Raw genomic sequence first — 22,075 nt, forward strand, 5'->3', positions numbered from 1 at the left:
TTGTACATGCCCTGTATACTCTCAGTATGTCATGTATGCCTCTGGTTTTTCTTTATTATTATTATTATTGTATGCTGTTCACATTGTTGGTCATAAAAAATAAATTAAAAAAATTGCATGTTCTATGACAGACCAGATATAGAGGATGTCCTTGCCTCAGCACAGGTCAGTTAATCACAAAAACAGAGCCACTGGAAAGATAAAGAAAGAAAATATGGCTTGTTAGGGGTGCTTGAGAACTGGATTTGAGAAAGTTAAGAAACCCTGGTAGGAATTTTTTGTTAAAGAATGGCATCTATATAACCAACATCAAAGCCAAAAATAACAACTGCTCATCTATTTAAAATCTCTGTTTCACATTCTGTTTAATGGAACACAATTGCCTATAACCAGTTTCAAAGTAAAACACTAGTAAACATTGCTGTATTCCTCAAGTGCTTTATTTTTTAGGATTAATAATGTGATGCATAGAGAAACAAATATGCATGAACAATACACTCTTCTCTTATCAAACATCTATTTACAGACATGTTATTTAGAAGAAAAAAAAATCATCACAGAATGTAAATGTTGACCTAGTTCAGGAAATAAAAATTACACCGTTTCAAAACACACATTACAAATATTTATGTTGACTATCAAAAAAATGTATTATTTATTCTTTTTTTAACTGTTTATTTTGGATTATTTATTTATGTTTGAAAGGACAAACCATTTCCATGCATAATTTCATAAATGGAGTGTGGGGAGAATGTTAAAAAATAAATCTGTGTAACACTTCCAAAAGATAAAATATCTGCAAGGCCTCAGTCCCAGCTAGACTTATTTGGGGGCTTTATCCTGTAATTTAGTATTGTCAAATCAAAGCTATATTTGGAAGGCAATCTGGAAACAGGAGAAGGCAGTATCCGGCTGTAACAAAAAAAACATAATTTATGTAAGAACTTACCTGATAAATTCATTTCTTTCATATTAGCAAGAGTCCATGAGCTAGTGACGTATGGGATATACATTCCTACCAGGAGGGGCAAAGTTTCCCAAACCTCAAAATGCCTATAAATACACCCCTCACCACACCCACAAATCAGTTTAACGCATAGCCAAGAAGTGGGGTGATAAGACAAAAGTGTGAAAGCATAAAAAATAAGGAATTGGAATAATTGTGCTTTATACAAAAAAATCATAACCACCACAAAAAAAGGGTGGGCCTCATGGACTCTTGCGAATATGAAAGAAATGAATTTATTAGGTAAGTTCTTACATAAATTATGTTTTCTTTCATGTAATTAGCAAGAGTCCATGAGCTAGTGACGTATGGGATAATGAATACCCAAGATGTGGATCTTCCAAGCAAGAGTCACTAGAGAGGGAGGGATAAAATAAAGACAGCCAATTCCGCTGAAAATAATCCACACCCAAAACAAAGTTTAAATCTTATAATGAAAAAAACTGAAATTATAAGCAGAAGAATCAAACTGAAACAGCTGCCTGAAGTACTTTTCTACCAAAAACTGCTTCAGAAGAAGAAAATACATCAAAATGGTAGAATTTAGTAAAAGTATGCAAATAAGACCAAGTTGCTGCTTTACAAATCTGATCAACCGAAGCTTCATTCCTAAACGCCCAGGAAGTAGAAACTGACCTAGTAGAATGAGCTGTAATCCTTTGAGGCGGAGTTGTACCCGACTCAACATAAGCATGATGAATTAAAGATTTCAACCAAGATGCCAAAGAAATGGCAGAGGCCTTCTGACCTTTCCTAGAAACGGAAAAGATAACAAATAGACTAGAAGTCTTTCGGAAATTCTTAGTAGCTTCAACATAATATTTCAAAGCTCTAACTACATCCAAAGAATGCAAAGATCTATCCTTAGAATTCTTAGGATTAGGACACAATGAAGGAACCACAATTTCTCTACTAATGTTGTTAGAATTCACAACCTTAGGTAAAAATTTAAAAGAAGTTCGCAACACCGCCTTATCCTGATGAAAAATCAGAAAAGGAGACTCACAAGAAAGAGCAGATAATTCAGAAACTCTTCTAGCAGAAGAGATGGCCAAAAGAAACAAAAAACTTTCCAAGAAAGTAGTTTAATGTCCAGTGAATGCATAGGTTCAAAAGGAGGAGCTTGAAGAGCCCCCAGAACCAAATTCAAACTCCAAGGAGGAGAAATTGACTTAACAGGCTTTATACGAACCAAAGCTTGTACAAAACAATGAATATCAGGAAGATTAGCAATCTTTCTGTGAAAAAGAACAGAAAGAGCAGAGATTTGTCCTTTCAAGGAACTTGCAGACAAACCTTTATCCAAACCATCCTGAAGAAACTGTAAAATTCTCGGAATTCTAAAAGAATGCCAGGAAAAATGATGAGAAAGACACCAAGAAATGTAAGTCTTCCAGACTCGATAATATATCTTCCTAGATACAGATTTACGAGCCTGTAACATAGTATTAATCACAGAGTCAGAGAAACCTCTTTGACTAAGAATCAAGCGTTCAATCTCCATACCTTCAAATTTAAGGATTTGAGATCCTGATGGAAAAAAGGACCTTGCGACAGAAGGTCTGGTCTTATCCGGACAAGATCCGCATACCAAAACCTGTGAGGCCATGCTGGAGCCACCAGCAGAACAAACGAGCATTCCTTCAGAATCTTGGAAATTACTCTCGGAAGAAGAACTAGGAGGCGGAAAGATATAGGCAGGATGATACTTCCAAGGAAGTGACAATGCATCCACTGCTTCCGCCTGAGGATCCCTGGATCTGGACAGATACCTGGGAAGTTTCTTGTTTAGATGAGAAGCCATCAGATCTATTTCTGGAAGTCCCCACATTTGAACAATCTGAAGAAAAACCTCTGGGTGAAGAGACCATTCGCCCGGATGTAACGTTTGGCGACTGAGATAATCCGCTTCCCAATTGTCTATACCTGGGATATGAACCGCAGAAATTAGACAGGAGCTGGATTCCGCCCATACCAGTATTCGAGATACTTCTTTCATAGCCAGAGGACTGTGAGTCCCTCCTTGATGATTGATATATGCCACAGTTGTGACATTGTCTGTCTGAAAACAAATGAACGGTTCTCTCTTTAGAAGAGGCCATGACTGAAGAGCTCTGAAAATTGCACGGAGTTCCAAAATATTGATTGGTAATCTCACCTCCTGAGATTCCCAAACAGCTCCCCAACCTGTCAGACTTGCATCTGTTGAAATCACAGTCCAGGTCGGAAGAACAAAAGAAGCCCCCTGAACTAAACGATGGTGATCTGTCCACCACATCAGAGAGTGTCATACAATCGGTTTTAAAGATATCAATTGAGATATCTTTGTGTAATCCCTGCACCACTGGTTCAGCATACAAAGCTGAAGAGGTCGCATGTGAAAACGAGCAAAGGGGATCGCGTCCGATGCAGCAGTCATAAGACCTAGAATTTCCATGCATAAGGCTACCGAAGGGAATGATTGAGACTGAAGGTTTCGACAAGCTGAAACCAATTTCAGACGTCTTTTTTCTGTAAGCGACAGAGTCATGGACACTGAATCTATCTGGAAACCTAAAAAGGTTACCCTTGTCTGAGGAATCAACAAACTCTTTGGTAAATTGATCCTCCAACCATGTTCTCGAAGAAACGATACAAGTTGATTCGTATGAGATTCTGCTAAAAGTGAAGACTGAGCAAGTACCAAGATATCGTCCAAATAAGGAAATACCACAATACCCTGTTCTCTGATTACAGACAGAAGGGCACCGAGAACCTTTGTAAAAATCCTTGGAGCTGTTGCTAGGCCAAACGGCAGAGCCACAAACTGGTAATGCTTGTCTAGGAAAGAGAATCTCAGAAACTGATAGTGATCTGGATGAATCGGAATATGCAGATATGCATCCTGTAAATCTATTGTGGACATATAATGCCCTTGCTGAACAAAAGGCAGGATAGTCCTTATAGTTACCATTTTGAATGTTGGTATCCTTACATAACGATTCAATATTTTTAAATCCAGAACTGGTCTGAAGGAATTCTCCTTCAATGAAGAGATTTGAGTAAAACCCCAGCCCCTGTTCAAGAACTGGAACTGGTAAAATTACTCCAGCCAACTCTAGATCTGAAACACATTTCAGAAATGCTTGAGCCATCGCTGGATTTACTGGGACACAGGAAAGAAAAAATCTTCTTGCAGGTGGCCTTATCTTGAAGCCAATTCTGTACCCTTCTGAAACAATGTTTTGAATCCAAAGATTGTGAATTGAATTGATCCAAATTTCTTTGAAAAATCGTAATCTGCCCCCTACCAGCTGGGCTGGAACGAGGGCCGCACCTTCATATGGACTTGGGAGCTGGCTTTGGTTTTCTAAAAGGCTTGGATTTATTCCAGACTGGAGATGGTTTCCAAACTGATACCGCTCCTGAGGGTTAAGGATCAGGCTTTTGTTCCTTATTGTGACGAAAGGAACGAAAACGATTATTAGACCTAAATTTACCTTTAGATTTTTTATCCTGTGGTAAAAAAGTTCCTTTTCCTCCAGTAACAGTTGAGATAATAGAATCCAACTGTGATTCAAATAATTTATTACCCTGGAAAGAAAGGGAAAGCAAAGTTGACTTAGAAGACATATCAGCATTCCAAGTTTTAAGCCATAAAGCTCTTCTAGCTAAAATAGCTAGAGACATATACCTGACATCAACACTAATGATATCAAAGATGGCATCACAAATAAAATTATTAGCATGTTGAAGAAGATTAACAATGCTATGAGAATTATGATCTGTTACTTGTTGTGCTAAAGCTTCTAACCAAAAAGTTGAAGCTGCAGCAACATCCGCTAAAGATATAGCAGGTCTAAGAAGATTACCTGAACATAAGTAAGCTTTTCTTAGAAAGGATTCAATTTTCCTATCTAAAGGATCTTTAAAGGAAGTACTATCTGCCGTAGGAATAGTAGTACGTTTAGCAAGATTAGAGATAGCGCGATCAACTTTAGGGATTTTATCCCAAAACTCTAATCTGTCAGATGGCACAGGATATAATTGCTTAAAACGTTTAGAAGGAGTAAATGAATTGCCCAAATTATTCCATTCCCTGGAGATTACTTCAGAAATAGCATCAGGGACAGGAAAAACTTCTGGAATAACTACAGGAGATTTAAAAACCTTATTTAAACGTTTAGATTTAGTATCAAGAGGACCAGAATCCTCTATTTCTAATGCAATTAAGACCTCTTTAAGTAAAGAACGAATAAATTCCATTTTGAACAAATATGAAGATTTATCAGCATCAACCTCTGAAACAGAATCCTCTGAACCAGAGGAATCATTATCAGAATCAGAATGATGATGTTCATTTAAAAATTCATGTGAAAAATGAGAAGTTTTAAAGGACCTTTTACGTTTACTAGAAGGAGGAATAACAGACATAGCCTTCTTAATGGATTTAGAAACAAAATCTCTTATGTTAACAGGAACACTCTGAGCATTAGATGTTGATGGAACAACAGGTAATGTAACATTACTAAAGGAAATATCTGCATTAACAAGTTTGTCATGACATTACAAACAACAGCTGGAGGAACAGATACCACAAGTTTACAGCAAATACACTTAACTTTGGTAGATCCAGAACCAGGCAGCGATTTTCCAGAAGTATCTTCTGACTCAGGGTCAATCTGGGACATCTTGCAATATGTAATAGAAAAAACAACATATAAAGCAAAATTGATCAAATTCCTTAAATGACAGTTTCAGGAATGGGAAAAAATGCCAGTGAACAAGCTTCTAGCAACCAGAAGCAATAAACAATGAGACTTAAATAATGTGGAGACAATAGTGACGCCCATAATTTTTAGCGCCAAAAAAAGACGCCCACATTATGACGCCACATCCGGTAACGCCGACACTTTTGGCGCAAAAAAACCGTCAAAAAATGACGCAACTTCCGGTGACACGTATGACGCCGGAAACAAAGAAAAAAAAATTTTGCGCCAAAAAAGTCTGCGCCAAGAATGACGCAATAAAATGAAGCATTTTCAGCCCCCGCGAGCCTAACAGCCCACAGGGAAAAAAGTCAAATTTTAAGGTAAGAAAAAAATTGATTTATTCATATGCATTATCCCAAATACGAAACTGACTGTCTGAAATAAGGAACGTTGAACATCCTGAATCAAGGCAAATAAATGTTTAAACACATATATTTAGAACTTTATATAAAAGTGCCCAACCATAGCTTAGAGTGTCACAAAAATAAGACTTACTTACCCCAGGACACTCATCTACATGAAGTAGAAAGCCAAACCAGTACTGAAACGAGAATCAGCAGAGGTAATGGTATATATAAGAGTATATCGTCGATCTGAAAAGGGAGGTAAGAGATGAATCTCTACGACCGATAATAGAGAACCTATGAAATAGACCCCGTAGAAGGAGATCATTGAATTCAAATAGGCAATACTCTCTTCACATCCCTCTGACATTCACTGCACGCTGAGAGGAAAACCGGGCTCCAACCTGCTGCGGAGCGCATATCAACGTAGAATCTAGCACAAACTTACTTCACCACCTCCATAGGAGGCAAAGTTTGTAAAACTGATTTGTGGGTGTGGTGAGGGGTGTATTTATAGGCATTTTGAGGTTTGGGAAACTTTGCCCCTCCTGGTAGGAATGTATATCCCAAACGTCACTAGCTCATGGACTCTTGCTAATTACATGAAAGAAAAACACATTTATATTTTTCTTACATTTGTAGTCACTGATAGTTTTAACTGTAATTATATTTTTCTTCTGCATTTTATCAGAAGCAGTACAATATTTTAGTTACCTCCATGTCATCATTTAAACATGTTAAATAACTTAGGTGTTTACAGAGACTAGCTGTATAGACTTAGACAATGGATCTGCACTGCATTTTTTTCTCTTGAAATATAAATTCATATAAAAACCAGACAACCCCCCCCCCCCCTCAATAAAGGAAGGATGTTATATACCTTTTGCACTTACCAATGCATGGAACACAGCAAAAACCTTTATACAGGACCGTGCAAATTTAATTTAAAGATTTTTTTTATGATGTGCATGAGATGTTTATGCAGTGTAATAGGAACTCATGATGATAGACTGAAAAAATGCAAAGTTTTAAACTACCTGTATGGCAAAGTGTTAAAGAGTGCAATCCCCCCCCCCCCCTTAAAGTACAAAAAAAGAAAAGCTATTTTACATACAAGGCAACATAAAGAATAGCAAAATATCTTTTTTTTTTCTCTAAGTGCTCTCTCTTATGTACAGAATTTATAACAAAATGTACAAATGTCCCTTAGTGTGAATCCATAAAGCTTTTCATAAAATTTGCAAGCTGTTTAACTTCTTCCACAGTGACAGCATTGTACAACGAAGCTCTGATTCCTCCAACAGATCTTGAAAAAAAATCAAAAAAGAAATCAATGTATTGCTGAGAATTCTTAACATAAAAACTGCAATACTGCATAGAGTCCTTTAATAAATGCCTCAAATGAGATAATACACATATACTAATAAGCAGGAATGAAGTGGTAACCATGATAAACTGGAAGGATAAGGTCAGAATCATTTTACATTTTTGTATAGTTGCATCTTAGCAAAGTGTTGTTAAAGCAAACACCTACCTGTGCCCTTTAAGAGACATCATGTTAAGTTCTGCAGCTTTATCAAGGAATTTTTTCTCTAAAGCATTATCACCCTTAAAACTTCCAATACGGAATGGAATGTTCATTCTGCTTCTACTCTTTTTATCCACAGGACATCTGCAAGAAAACAAAAAATATATAATTAATTTAAAACTCACTTTAAAGGAACATGGAAGAGAAAGTGTACGATTTAGATGGAGTGTGCAACAAAAACAACTATTTCTTTCATGTAATTAGCAAGAGTCCATGAGCTAGTGACGTATGGGATATACATTCCTACCAGGAGGGGCAAAGTTTCCCAAACCATAAAATGCCTATAAATACACCCATCACCACACCCACAATTCAGTTTTACAAACTTTGCCTCCCATGGAGGTGGTGAAGTTTGTGCTAGATTTCTACGTTGATATGCGCTTCGCAACAGGTTGAAGCCCGGTTTTCCTCTCAGAGTGCAGCGAATGTTAGAGGGATGTGAAGAGAGTATTGCCTATTTGAATACCATGGTCTTCCTCTAGGGGATCTATTTCATAGGTTCTCTGTTATCGGTCGTAGAGATTTCTTCTCCTACCTCCCTTTTCAGATCGACAATATACTCTTATATACCATTACCTCTACTGATTCTCGTTTCAGTACTGGTTTGGCTATCTACTATGTGTAGATGAGTGTCTTAGGGTAAGTAAGTCTTATTTCTATTTATGACACTCAAAGCTATGGTTGGGCACTTTATATGTAAAGTTCTAAATATATGTGTTTAAACTTATTTGCCATGATTCAGGATAATCAGTATTCCTTCATTCAGACTGTCAGTTTCATTTTTTGGGGAAAATGCATATAAATTTTATTTTTCTTACCTTAAAATTTTCAATTGACTTTTTTTCAAAAATTGCGGGCTGTTAGGCTCGCGGGTGCAGAAAATGCTTCTATTTATTGCGTCATTTTTGGCGCAAAAATTTCGTCATTTTTGTGCCGGAAGTTTTCATGTAATTGCGTCATTTTTTGACGTATGTGTATTGTGGACGTTTTTTTGGCGCCAAAAAATATGGGCGTCATTCTTGGCGCCAAAATATGTGGGCGTTATACTTGGCGCCAAAAATGTGGGCGTCAGTTTTTTTCACATTGTTTCAGTCTCAGTCTGGTTTTCTAGAGGCTTGTTTTTCATTTTGCATTTTTCCCCATTCCTGAAACTGCCATTTAAGGAATTTGATAATTTTGCTTTATATGTTGTTTTTTCTTTTACATATTGCAAGATGTCACTACCTGACCCTGGATCAGAATCTACTTCTGGAAAAGCGCTACCTGATGTCGGTTCTACCAAAGCTAAGTGCATTTGTTGTAAACTTTTGGTAACTGTTCCTCTGGTTGTAGTTTGTGTTAGTAGTCATGATAAGCTATCAAACGCAGATAGCATTTCCATTAGTAATAACCCATTACCTGTTGTTGTTCCTTCAACTTTTTGGTCGGAGGCTTTAGCGCAACAAGTGTCAGACCATAATGCTTATAGCATTGTTAAACTTCTTCAACATGCTAATAACTTTGTTTGTGATGCAATTTATTATATCATTAGAATTGATGTCAGTTATATGTCTTTAGCTATTTTAGCCAGAAGAGCTTTATGGCTTAAGTCTTGGAATGCAGATATGACTTCTAAGTCAACTTTGCTTTCTCTTTCTTTCCAAGGTAATAAATTATTTGGTTCTCAGTTAGACTCAATAATTTCAACTGTTACTGGGGGGAAGGGAGCCTTTTTGCCTCAGGATATAAAATCTAAGGGTAAATATAGGGCTACTAATCGTTTTCGTTCCTTTCGTCAGAATAAGGAACAAAAGCCTGACCCTTCCCCTAAAGGAACAGTTCCCGTTTGGAAACCTTCAGTCTGGAATAAATCCAAGCCTTTTAGAAAGTCAAAACCAGCTCCCAAATCCGCATGAAGGTGCGGCCCTCATTCCAGCACAGCTGGTAGGGGGCAGGTTACGATTTTTCAAAGATGTCTGGATCAATTCGATTCAAAATCTTTGGATTCAGAACATTGTTTCAGAAGGGTACAGAATAGGTTTCAAGGTAAGACCGCCTGTGAGAAGAATCTTTCTCTCACGCATTCCAGTAAACCCAGTAAAGGCTCAAGCGTTTCTGAAATGTGTTTCAGACCTGGAGTCAGCTGGGGTAATTGTGCCAGTTCCAGTTCTGGAACGGGGCCTGGGGTTTTATTCAAATCTGTTCATTGTTCCAAAGAAAGAGAATTCTTTCAGACCAGTTCTGGATCTAAAAAATATTGAATCGTTATGTAAGGATACCAACATTCCAAATGGTGACTATAAGGACTATTCTGCCTTTTGTTCAGCAAGGGCATTATATGTCCACAATAGACTTACAGGATGCATATCTTCATATTCCAATTCATCCGGACCACTATCAGTTCCTGAGATTCTCTTTTCTAGACAAGCATTACCAGTTTGTTGCTCTTCCTTTTGGCCTAGCAACAGCTCCAAGGATCTTTTCGAAGGTTCTTGGTGCCCTTCTCTCTGTAATCAGGGAGCAGGGTATTGCGGTATTTCCTTATTTGGACAATATCTTGGTACTTGCTCAGTCTTTACATTCTGCAGAATCTCACACGAATCAACTTGTGTTGTTTCTTCAAAGACATGGTTGGAGGATCAATTTACCAAAGAGTTCCTCGATTCCTCAGACAAGGGGTAACCTTTTTGGGTTTCCAAATAGATTCAGTGTCCATGACTTTGTCTCTGACAGAGAAAAGACGTCTGAAATTGGTTTCAGCTTGTCGAAACCTTCAGTCTCAATCTTTCCCTTCGGTAGCTTTGTGCATGGAAATTTTAGGTCTCATGACTGCTGCATCGGACGCGATCCCGTTTTCACATGAGACCTCTCCAGCTTTGTATACTGAATCAATGGTGCAGGGATTATACAAAGATATCACAATTAATATCCTAAAATCCCAATGTTTGATCTTCTCTGACTAGGTGGTTGGATCACCATTGTTTAGTTCAAGGGGCCTCTTTTGTTCGTCCAACCTGGACTGTGATCTCAACAGATGCGAGTCTTTCAGGTTGGGGAGCTGTATGGGGATCTCTGACAGCAGGGGGTTTGGGAATCTCAGGAGGCGAGATTACCAATCAACATTTTGGAACTCTGTGCGATTTTCAGAGCTCTTCAGTTCTGGCCTCTTCTGAAGAGAGAATCGTTTATTTGTTTTCAGACAGACAATGTCACAACCGTGGCATATGTAAATCATCAAGGGGGGGCTCACAGTCCTCAGGCTATGAAAGAAGTATCTCGGATACTTGTTTGGGCGGAATCCAGCTCCTGTCTAGTTTCTGCGGTTTACATCCCAGGTATAGACAATTGGGAAGCGGATTATCTCAGTCATCAGACGTTACATCCGGGCGAATGGTCTCTTCACCCAGAGGTATTTCTTCAGATTGTTCAAATCTGGGGACTTCCAGAAATAGCCTCTCATCTAAACAAGAAACTTCCCAGGTATCTGTCCAAGATCCAGGTATCCTCAGGCGGAAGCGGTGGACGCGTCGTCACTTCCTTGGAATTATCAACCTGCTTATATCTTTCCGCCTCTAGTTCTTCTTCCAAAAGTGATTTCCAAAATCCTAATGGAGCATTCGTTTGTACTGCTGGTGGCTCCAGCATGGCCACACAGGTTTTGGTATGCGGATCTCGTTCGGATGGCCAGTTGCCAACCTTGGACACTTCCGTTAAGACCAGACCTTCTATCAAGGCCCATTTTTCCATCAGGATCTCAAATCATTAAATTTGAAGGTATGGAGATTGAACGCTTAATACTTAGTCATAGAGGTTTCTCTGACTCAGTGATTAATACTATGTTACAGGCTCGTAAATCTGTGTCTAGAAAGATTTATTACCGAGTCTGAAAGACTTACATTTCTTGGTGTTCCTCACATAAATTCTCTTGGCATTCTTTTAGAATTCCTAGAATTTTACAGTTTCTTCAGGATGGTTTGGAAAAAGGTTTGCCTGCAAGTTCCTTGAAGGGACAAATCTCTGCTCTTTCGGTACTTTTTCACAGAAAGATTGCTAATCATCCTGATATTCATTGTTTTGTACAGGCTTTGGTTCGTATCAAGCCTGTCATTAAGTCAATCTCTCCACCTTGGAGTCTTAATTTGGTTCTGAGGGCTTTACAGGCTCCTCCGTTTGAACCTATGCATTCTCTGGATATTAAATTACTTTCCTGGAAAGTTTTGTTCCTTTTGGCCATCTCTTCTACTAGAAGAGTTTCTGAGTTATCTGCTCTTTCTTGTGAATCTCCTTTTCTGATTTTCATCAGGATAAGGCGGTGTTGCGGACTTCATTTAATTTTTTACCTAAAGTTGAGAATTCTAACAACATTAGTAGAGAAATTGTTGTCCCTTCATTGTGTCCTAATCCTAAGAATTCTCTGGAGAGATCTTTACATTCTTTGGATGTAGTAAGAGCTTTGAAATATTATGTTGAAGCTACTAAAGATTTTAGAAAGATTTCTAGTCTATTTGTTATCTTTTCTGGTTCTAGGAAAGGTCAGAAGGCTTCTGTCATTTCTTTGGCGTCTTGGTTAAAGTCTTTGATTCATCATGCTTATGTGGAGTCGGGTAAATCCCGCCTCAAAAGGATTACGGCTCATTCTACTAGGTCAGTTTCTACTTCCTGGGCTTTTAAGAATAAAGCTTCTGTTGATCAGATTTGCAAAGCAGCAACTTGGTCTTCTTTGCATACTTTTACTAAATTCTACCATTTTGATGTTTTCTCTTCTTCTGAAGCAGTTTTTGGTAGAAAAGTACTTCAGGCAGCTGTTTCAGTTTGATTCTTCTGCTTATAATTTCAGTTTTTTTCATTATAAGATTAAAACTTTTTGATTTGGGTTGTGGATTATTTTTTCAGCGGAATTGGCTGTCTTTATTTTATCCCTCCCTCTCTAGTGACTCTTGTGTGGAAGTTCCACATCTTGGGTATCTGCTATCCCATACGTCACTAGCTCATGGACTCTTGCTAATTACATGAAAGAAAACATAATTTATGTAAGAACTTACCTGATAAATTCATTTCTTTCATATTAGCAAGAGTCCATAAGGCCCACCCTTTTTGTGGTGGTTATGATTTTTTTGTATAAAGCACAATTATTCCAATTACTTATTTTTGATGCTTTCGCTCCTTTCTTATCACCCCACTTCTTGGCTATTCGTTAAACTGAATTGTGGGTGTGGTGAGGGGTGTACTTATAGGCATTTTAAGGTTCAGGAAACTTTGCCCCTCCTGGTAGGAATGTATATCCCATACGTCACTAGCTCATGGACTCTTGATAATATGAAAGAAATGAATTTATCAGGTAAGTTCTTACATAAATTATGTTATTTCTTTCTTTCTTCTTATCATTTGTGGACACTTAGGGATAGATTTATCAAATGTGGGGCGGACAACATCGATAAATGCCAACAGCATCTATCATTGCACAAGCATTTCTGGTGAAACGCTTGTGCATTGCCGCCCCCTGGACATTCGCAGCCAATCGGCCGCTAGTAGGGGGTGTCAATTATCCCAATCGTATCCGATCGGGATGATTGCAGTCCGCTACCTCAGAGGTTTCCCGCGAAACAGCAGCATACGCTGCATTATAAATCTACCCCTTAGCCTCAGTATGCTCACATTGAAAATAGATGAGGAGTGTGCGCATGTATCTTGAGCACTAATGTTGCAAACACCACTGCTATTATATTCTAAACTACAATTTAAATATATAAAAAAAAGTAGAAAAATAAAAAAAGGGATAGTAAATACTAAATAAATGATAGAATGATGTATTCAAAAACAAAACATCATCCTGATAATGATATGCATATTTATTTATTTCTTCCTTCAGTTTTTAAACAGCTAATATAAGTAACTTTAAAGGGACACTGAACCCAAATTTTTTCTTTTGCGATTCAGTTAGAGCATGCAATTTTAAGCAGCTTTCTAATTTACTCCCATTATCAAATGTTCTTCATTCTCTTGGTATTTTTATTTGAAAAGCAAAAATGTAAGTTTAGATGCCGGCCCATTTTTGATAAACAACCTCGGTTGTTTTTGCCGATTGGTGGATAAATTCATCCACCAATAAACAAGTGCTGTCCAGGGACTGGACTTTCTTTTTCAAATAAAGATAGCAAGAGAAGAAAGAAAAATTAATAGGAGTAAAATTAGAAAGTTACTTAAAATTGCATTCTCTATCCGAATCACGAAAGAAAAAATTTGGGTTCAGTGTATCGTGAAGGGCTCGATTTATCAAGCGAGGGCGGACAGAGGCATACATATTTGCCCCAGCTTGCCTCTATTTTAGGGACATTGAAATTCTCCACCTAAGAGGAGGAGAAGAGGGTAGGAAGCAGCGGTCTGATGGCCACTGCTTGATAAATGCTAACTATGGGAAAAGGCTTGATAAATACAGCCCTTGGTGTCCATAAAGGAAAGGGCGCCACCATATTGTTCCTTCTCTGCTGAGGCCAATTAGCGAGTTATAAATGGGTCACTAGAGTGCGAGTGTATGTAATTTAAAATGTTAATGGGAAATTCCATCTAAACTTGGAACCCACATAGATGCATTTCAATTTTGAATAGAAGCAATTCTGTAATATACATGTATTTGCAAAAATGCTTCTAATAAAGTCTGTTTCAAAAACTAAATTTATGCTTACCTGATAAAAGATTTTCTTTCTAGACACGGGGAGTCCACGAAATCATCAATTACTGTTGGGAATATCACTCCTGGCCAGCAGGAGGAGGCAAGGAGCGCCTTAGCAAAGCTGTTAAGTATCACTTCCGTTCCCACAATCCCCAGTCATTCGACCGAAGGAAAAGGAGAGAAAGGAAATAACACAAGGTGTAGAGGTGCGTGGGGTTTACATAAAAAAAAACAAAAAAAAAAAACACTGTCTGAAAATAAGGGTGGGCCGTGGACCTACTGTGTCTAGAAATAAATAAATTTATCAGGTAAGCATACATTTTGTTTTCTTTCTTATGACACAGAATCATCAATTACTGTTGGGAATCAATACCCAAGCTAGAGGACACGATGATTAGGGAGGGACAAGACAGGTAACCTAAACAGAAGGCACCACCGCTTGAAGCACCTTTCTCCCAAAAGAAGCCTCAGCCGAGGCAAAAGTATCAAATTATAAAATTTAGAAAAAGTATGCAAAGAAGACCAAGTCACAGCCTTGCAAATCTGATCTACAGAGGCCTCATTCTTGAAGCCCTTGTGAAAAGAGCTGTGATTCTCTCAGGAGGCTGCTGTCCAGCAGTCTCATTATGCCAAACGAATAATACTTCTCAACTAGATAGAAAGAAGTAGCAGTAGCTTTCTGACCTTTACATTTCCAGAGAAAGAATGGCAAAAAAAATCCCGCCTGTAGATAGAATTTAAGAGCACACACCATCCAGGTTGAGCAAAAAAACATTCCTTATGAGAAGAAGGATTAGGACAAGGAACAACAATTTCTTGAATAATAATTCTATCCGAAACCACTTTAGGAAGGAAACCTAACGAAGTACGAAGAACCGCCTTATCGGCATGAAACATAATATAAGGTGGATCACACTGCAAAGCTGAGAGTTCTGAGACTCTCCGAACAGAAAAGATGGCAATAAGAAACAGAACCTTCCAAGATAACTTAATATCTATGGAATTCAATGGCTCAAACAGAGCCTGTGGCAGAACCTTAAAAACAAGTTTAAGGCTCCAAGGAGGAGCAACAGACTTAGACACAGGCCTGATTCCGACCAAGGGCTGACAAAAAGGATTGCACATCTTGCACGTCTGCCAGACGCTTATGTAGCAAGATAGATAATGTAGAAAACTAAACCAATCAGGGTACCGACTGAAAAATCCTTCTCCAGACCTTCCTGGAGAAAGGACAAAATTCTATGAATCCTGAACCTACTCCAAGAGTAGCCCTTGGATTTACACCAATAAAGATATTTACGCCATATCTTATGGTAAATCTTTCCCATAACAGGCTTGCGAGTCTGAATCATGGTCCCAATGACCACGCTTAGACAGAACTAAGCATTCAATCTCCAAGCAGAGAGTTTCAGAGAAACAAGATTTGGATGAAGAAAGGGACCCTGAATCAGAAGGTCCTTCCTCAGAGGAATTCTCCAAGGTGGGAGAGATGACATCTCCACTATGTCTGCATACCAGATCCTGCTAGGCCACTCAGGGCTATTAGAATCATCGACGCTCTCTCTTGATTGTTCTCTTTCCACGAGACATTGCTTGTATCACAAACGGAGAAAACAGGTATGCCAGCCTGAAATCCCAAGGGACCGCAAGAGCATTCTATCAGAGTGGCAGTGGATCCCTTGACCTCGAAAGCTTGGCATTCTGCCGAGACACCAAAAGATCCAACTCCTGCACCCCAAATTTTAGAGTTAAGAGGAAAACACCTCCGGATGGAGTTCCCACTCACCGGAATAAAAAGTCTGTCTGCTCAGGAATTCCGCTTCCCAGTTGTCCACTCCTAAAATGTGGATGGCAAATAGACAGCAAATGTCCACTGAACAATCCGAGCCACCTCCTTCATGGTTAAGGAACCCTGAGTCCCTCTCTGGTGGTTGATGTAAGCCACTGAGGTGATATTGTCTGACTGGAACCAGATAAACTGAAACTGGGCTAAGGACAACTGAAGTCGATCCATCAGAACCTTGAAAATTGCTCCCAACTCCAGAAGTTTATGAGGAGAGTAGACTCCTCTCGAGTCCATAGTCCTTGCGCCTCAAAAGAGTCACAGACTGCTCCTTGATCTATCTCTATAACAGATCTGAGAAGACCCCATTCCATTGGCAGATAATGTAAAACAGTAGAGCCCTCAATGGAGACGCAAAAAGAGAAATGCAGCGAGAGGTCAGAGGGAAGAATTTGGATTCTTTGACCTCTGTCAGAAAAAACTTTAATAAATAGGAAAACCAATATGGTCCCTAAAAGTCTACCCTTTTAGCGGAACAAGGGAACTCTCCTCCAGATTCCCATTCCACCAGAGGGAATGTAAAAAGATCTCAGTATGCTTGTTGAAAGAGGATGCCTGAACCAATAAGTCGTCCAAAAAGTGCATCACAACTACAAACTGAAATATTTTGTCTAGAAAAGAGGAACTCAGGAATTTATGATAATCCCTGAGAATAGGGACATGAAAATAAGCATCCTTCAGGTCTATGTTTTTTTTTTTAAACCAGACGCCCACAGCAAGGACTCAATCTCCCAACCTAAGGGGTGTTAGGAGAGATGACAGCCACACAGCTACTCTGGTTGACCCCATGTAGTTTCCATTTTAAAGGCTAGTATCCTGAGAATTGTTGAGACACTTCAGGTCTAAAATAGGTCAAAAAGTTCCCTTTTTCTTTGAGAACCACGGAAAGATTTAAATATAATCTTAGGCCCTGTTCCTGTACAGGAACTAGAACTATCCTGAATACATAACAAGAAAGTCTCTCTATATCTGGACTGCAGATAATTCTATAGGTAACACTGAGATACTATGTCCACAGCTCCAATCTGGGACATCTAGTATCCAGGTTTGATAAAACAGATAAAAGTCTGTCCCTAATAGCCACCTGTCATGCCCCTATGGGGTCGTGAACTCTGGTCTCCCATGTTGTATCTCAGTGACTTTACACTGAGCCAACAGAGGGCTTTCCTGATCAGGGACAAACCCTACTTGCTGAGTTAAACTCAGCTGTGGATTTCTTCGATTGCTTTCCCTAGATCCAAGACTGCTAGGTTGTCCAAGAAGACTTGGACTGTTCCTGCTTGGAATAGGAAGATCTCTTTTGAAACTACAAAAGGCACGAAAATACTGTCTTACTTATCTTGTAATAGGAAAAATCCCTTTTCCACCCAAGATATCAGAAGTTATATCCGCCAGACCAGGTCCATACAAGGTCTTACAATGTAGGGAGCGCCATAAGCTTGGACTTAGAGGAACATCCACTGACCAAGATTCTCAGACATAAAGGAATTGGCTACCTTGAGAGCCTCAATGCTGTCTTGGAACTCCTCCAAAGGAGTTTCTACCAAACCTAAATCAGACAAGACGTTGTACCAATAAGATGCCGCACTTGACACAGGGGCAATACAAACTGCAGGTTGTCATTGATCTTTAAATAAACCAACAGCTTTGTCCTTAAAAGAACATCTATCCTCCAAAGGGGTAGTAGAACTCTTAGCCAGTGTAGAAGGCCCCTTCTACTCTAGGCACGTGCACCTGAATCCGTAATGGAGTCAGTGACAGGAAAGGTCTTTTTAAAGACGGGGGCAGGGAAATAGATATCCCTGGCTTCTCCCCTTCCTGTGCAATAATCCCTGTTGCACGGCCAGGAATAGAAAACACATTCACAGAGGGAGGAACATTGAAGTAACTATTAAGGTAACTAGATTACTTAAGGTTGACAACGACAGACATATCGAAGTCACCCATGAAAGCCAAACCTCCTTTAACAATACAAGAAGGTGATCAGGCTTAAATCTGAAGAATACAACTGTCATGATACAATCATGTGGAGTAGTTGATACCTGGATTGGCGACCCCGCAGAGGTGGTATTGTGTTCTCAGCTTGGAAAAGGTTAATGTGAATTGCTTTTCCTGTGTGCGTGAAAACTGCTTTCAGAAAAGCTGTAAGCTGAAACACCCCTCCTTAGTAGTGTAACTGTGTGTAGGAATGCAGAACGCTCCTCCTCTTTGAGACTGATAGTGGGAGCTAAGACTTCTTTTTATTGGCCAGACTCGTAAATTATAACCCAGGCGTTGTCTTTGACAAGACAAAGAAAAATTGGTTCAAGTATGCAAGAGAGAGACTTTTTAGTAGTCAGAACTGCCCTGGGGACTGAGGCGACTAACATCTGGAATGGCAGCTCTCCACATATCTAAAGGAACTTGGTAATAAGGTAGATATTGTGTGTAATTCTTTTCATGTCCCATTTTGTTTCTCAAGAACTGTAGCTTTGCAATTGTATGCTATTTTGAATGTCTTTATAATTTTGCACCGTATAACCTGTATTGATATTTTTGTTATTAAACACATAGAAAATCTCATTCTGTCTTTTGGGCTCTAATATCCGAATTCACACTCCTGTTGAGACCATGTTAAAGCATGTTACATAATTGTTAAATAGTATGAGTTTTTAGGGGTTCCCCAAAACTCCCCTTTAAATTTAAAAAGCTTTGGTAGTGGCAGCAGAGAAATGGTTAATTAGAGAAGTGGACCGGATTTGGGGTTAATGTGGTGTCTCTTTTAAGGTCCTTTTGCAGAGTTGCAAGGATAAGGGAACCAGAGCTGTGTGTCATTAACTCCTTCATGCCCACACCCCTCTATTGTGACGTTGAGCAGGTTGGATTTGTCACAAACTGGTGGCAGCGGTGGGGATATTTAGAGTTTTTTAGTGCTATTTGTATAGTACTAAAATAAATTTCATGTTTTTGTGTAATTTCCCAAAGACAGAACTCAGTGCCTAATTACAGAGACATTACATTGCAAAGAAGCAGTTCTTTTCCCCTCCCTCTTGTTGTTTTTTGCTACGCTTGGTATGGAAGAATATAGGAGAATGCCTGAATGGTCTCTGGAGTTTCTTTGCAAGAAAAGAGGAATTACTATTCTTGGCAAAGGGAAAGAACATCTGATACTGGAATTGCTGGAGGCCGAGGGCCTCACAACAGAGTTTGAAACATTCAAAGAAAGGGTTACTGTGGAAGCACCTGGTGCCCAACACGGTTGACCCTCCTGTAGCCCAAGGACTGTTACCTGGTGCTGTTAACCCTGTAAGTGTCATGGAGTATGAGCTACAGACAGCACTCTACTTGGGGGATGTTGAACCCAAACTAAGGATGGAACTGATCCTCAAGTATCAAGAGGAGAAGAGAAAAAGAGAGAGAGAGAAGCTGCTGAGAGAAAAAGAGAGAGAGAGGCTGCTGAGAGAAAAAGAGAGGCTGCTGAGAGAAAAAGAGAGAGAGAGGCTGCTGAGAGAAAAAGAGAGAGAGAGGCTGCTGAGAGAAAAAGAGAGCACGAAATAGCTATAAGGGATACACAGCGGAGACATGTGCTAGAGGATTTTGAGTTTACCATAACCGAGGCACCTCTCCTGTACCCAGAATTTTTGCAATATATTTGCCAGACAGTGAGCCCGTTGGCCAGAAAAGTGCTCCTGGGAATGGAACCTGATTCAGCAGCAGGGGCTACAGACAGCACTAACATCAAAGCCCCAGTAGCCAAGTGTTCCACTGTGCAAGCTGCATAACCTTCCTGGAGGGAGAGAATGTGCCAGCAATGGACAACTGATTCTACAGAAGTACCTTCCCCTTGAACATCCCCCATCAAGGGGGCAGAAGTTGCATTGGGCAAGGGGGATACCCGCCCATGCATTTGGTACCACGAGTTTGGGCACCTGAGTGTTGCCTGCCCCACCAAGGAGAAACCTCAACATGCAGTCTGGGGTGGGAGTACCGCAGGAAAACCTGCAGCAGCTTTGTTTGTGGGTGGTTCGGCAGGTAATCTTCAGAGTGTCACAGAGGGAGACTGTGTGACCATGAGACTTCATGACACTGGGGCTGGATATCGCTTGGTCCGACCTGAAGTGGCAGAGGATATTATCCCAGGAGAGACTGTGGATAATGAAGAAGTTTGAGGGGAGTGCCCTGTGGCATGTGTGCCTCTGGATTGGGGTGTGGGAAAAGGTTTGCAGGAGGTGGGGATTTCTGCGGATAGCCCTGTTGTTTTGCTGGGGGATGATGTGGGCCGGATGCTTTGTCAGTACGCCCCAGAAAACAACACCTGCAACCTGGAAGGGCCAGTAGAGGGCCCTGAACCAACTGAGGTACTGTGTGAAACTTTGGGGGACCCAGAGGGGAGGCTGGGGATGGACACATCGCTAGCTGCACCAGAGCTGGAGGTATCCCACCAAAGGATAACGGATGATTCCCTTTAACATGATTGCTGGGAGAGGGGGCTGAGGGTTAATGCAGCTCTGCCTTTGTGTACACCAGAAATGTCTTGTTCTGATGAAGAGGGATGAATTGAAAATGTTTGTGACAATGTTACTTCTATTGAACCTGGGTGCTGGGAGGGAGAGCCTAGGGAGGGATGTATGGAAAATGTTTGTACCAATGTTGCTGCTATTGAACCTGGGCGCTGGGAGGGAGAGCCTAGGGTTAATGACGATTTATCTGAACCTGTACCAGTACTGTATTGTGCCAGTGAAAAAGGTTATACTGCCATGGATTGTGACAATGGGATGCCTCATGCAGTGTGTGGGAATGTGAGAGAGCAGCAGGGCTGGGCAAAAGGGCAGACTAAGTGGGTATACCCTTCTGTGCTAGAACCAGCATTGCATATGCAAGGAGGAGTGAATGGCATGGCTGGTGTAGGGGTCAGAGTACATCCTGCCCTGTTACAGAGTGTAAAACAAGATGGGACCCTGGGTGTGGCTGTGCATCTCCCCTTCAGGAATGGCAGATGTGAAGAAGAGGAGGAGGAAGATGTAGCTGCAGTGACTAATGAACCGGCTACTCCTACAGAGCATACTGGGGTGGATGTGAACAGTGGAGTATCTGGCCTAAGCATAGCAAGAATTTATCTTAGTCCCCTAGTGAGTTACCCTGAGGGAGTGCTAGATCCCTTTATGAGTGAGAGCGAGTGTGTGATATCCTGCAAGGAAATGTCCTCCACGAGAGAAATTGTGTCAGCTGATGCTAATTGTTACAGGGGGCAAATGAATGCAGAGAGTGTGCAGAAAGGGCAGATCTGGTCTTATTAACAAGGAAAGACTAGGATTTAGGTTGACATAGGGGATCAGCGTGGGCTGACCCCCTATTTCCACCATTTTAAAAGGGGAGGTGTCATGATACAATCATGTGGAGTAGTTGATACCTGGATTGGCTACCCCGCAGAGGTGGTATTGTGTTAACAGCTTGGAAAAGGTTACTGTGAATTGTTTTTCCTGTGTGTGTGAAAACTGCTTTCAGAAAAGCTGTAAGCTGAAACCCCCCTCCTTAGTAGTGTAATTGTGTGTAGGAATGCAGACTGCTCCTCCCCTTGGAGACTAATAGTGGGAGCTAAGACTTCTTTTTATTGGCCAGACTCGTAAATTATAACCCGGGCGTTGTCTTTGACAAGACAAAGAAAAATTGGTTCAAGTATGCAAGAGAGAGACTTTTTAGTCAGAACTGCCCCGGGGACTGAAGCGACTAACATCTGGAATGGCAGCTCTCCACATATCTAAAGGAACTTGGTAATAAGGTAGATATTGTGTGTAATTATTTTCATGTCCCATTTTGTTTCTAAAGAACTGTAGCTTTGCAATTGTATGTTATTTTGAATGTCTTTATAATTTTGCACTGTGTAACCTGTATTGATATTTTTGTTATTAAATACA

General features: G+C 40.0%; 1 protein-coding gene across 1 annotated transcript in view; it reads right to left on the reverse strand.

The window, feature by feature from the left end:
* Nucleotides 1–422: 422 nt before the first annotated feature.
* PSAT1 (phosphoserine aminotransferase 1) overlaps nucleotides 423–22,075 on the reverse strand; it is a 151,606-nt gene continuing 129,953 nt past the window's right edge. The window contains exons 8-9 of the mRNA XM_053702475.1: nucleotides 7,636–7,773; nucleotides 423–7,407 (exon numbers count right to left, since the gene is read on the reverse strand). Of these exons, the coding sequence (XP_053558450.1) occupies nucleotides 7,308–7,407; nucleotides 7,636–7,773 (238 nt within the window). The 3' untranslated portion in view covers nucleotides 423–7,307. The remainder of the gene's footprint in view (nucleotides 7,408–7,635; nucleotides 7,774–22,075) is intronic.

The sequence above is a fragment of the Bombina bombina genome, chromosome 2 (assembly GCF_027579735.1).
Source record: "Bombina bombina isolate aBomBom1 chromosome 2, aBomBom1.pri, whole genome shotgun sequence".
Lineage (NCBI taxonomy): Eukaryota > Metazoa > Chordata > Amphibia > Anura > Bombinatoridae > Bombina > Bombina bombina.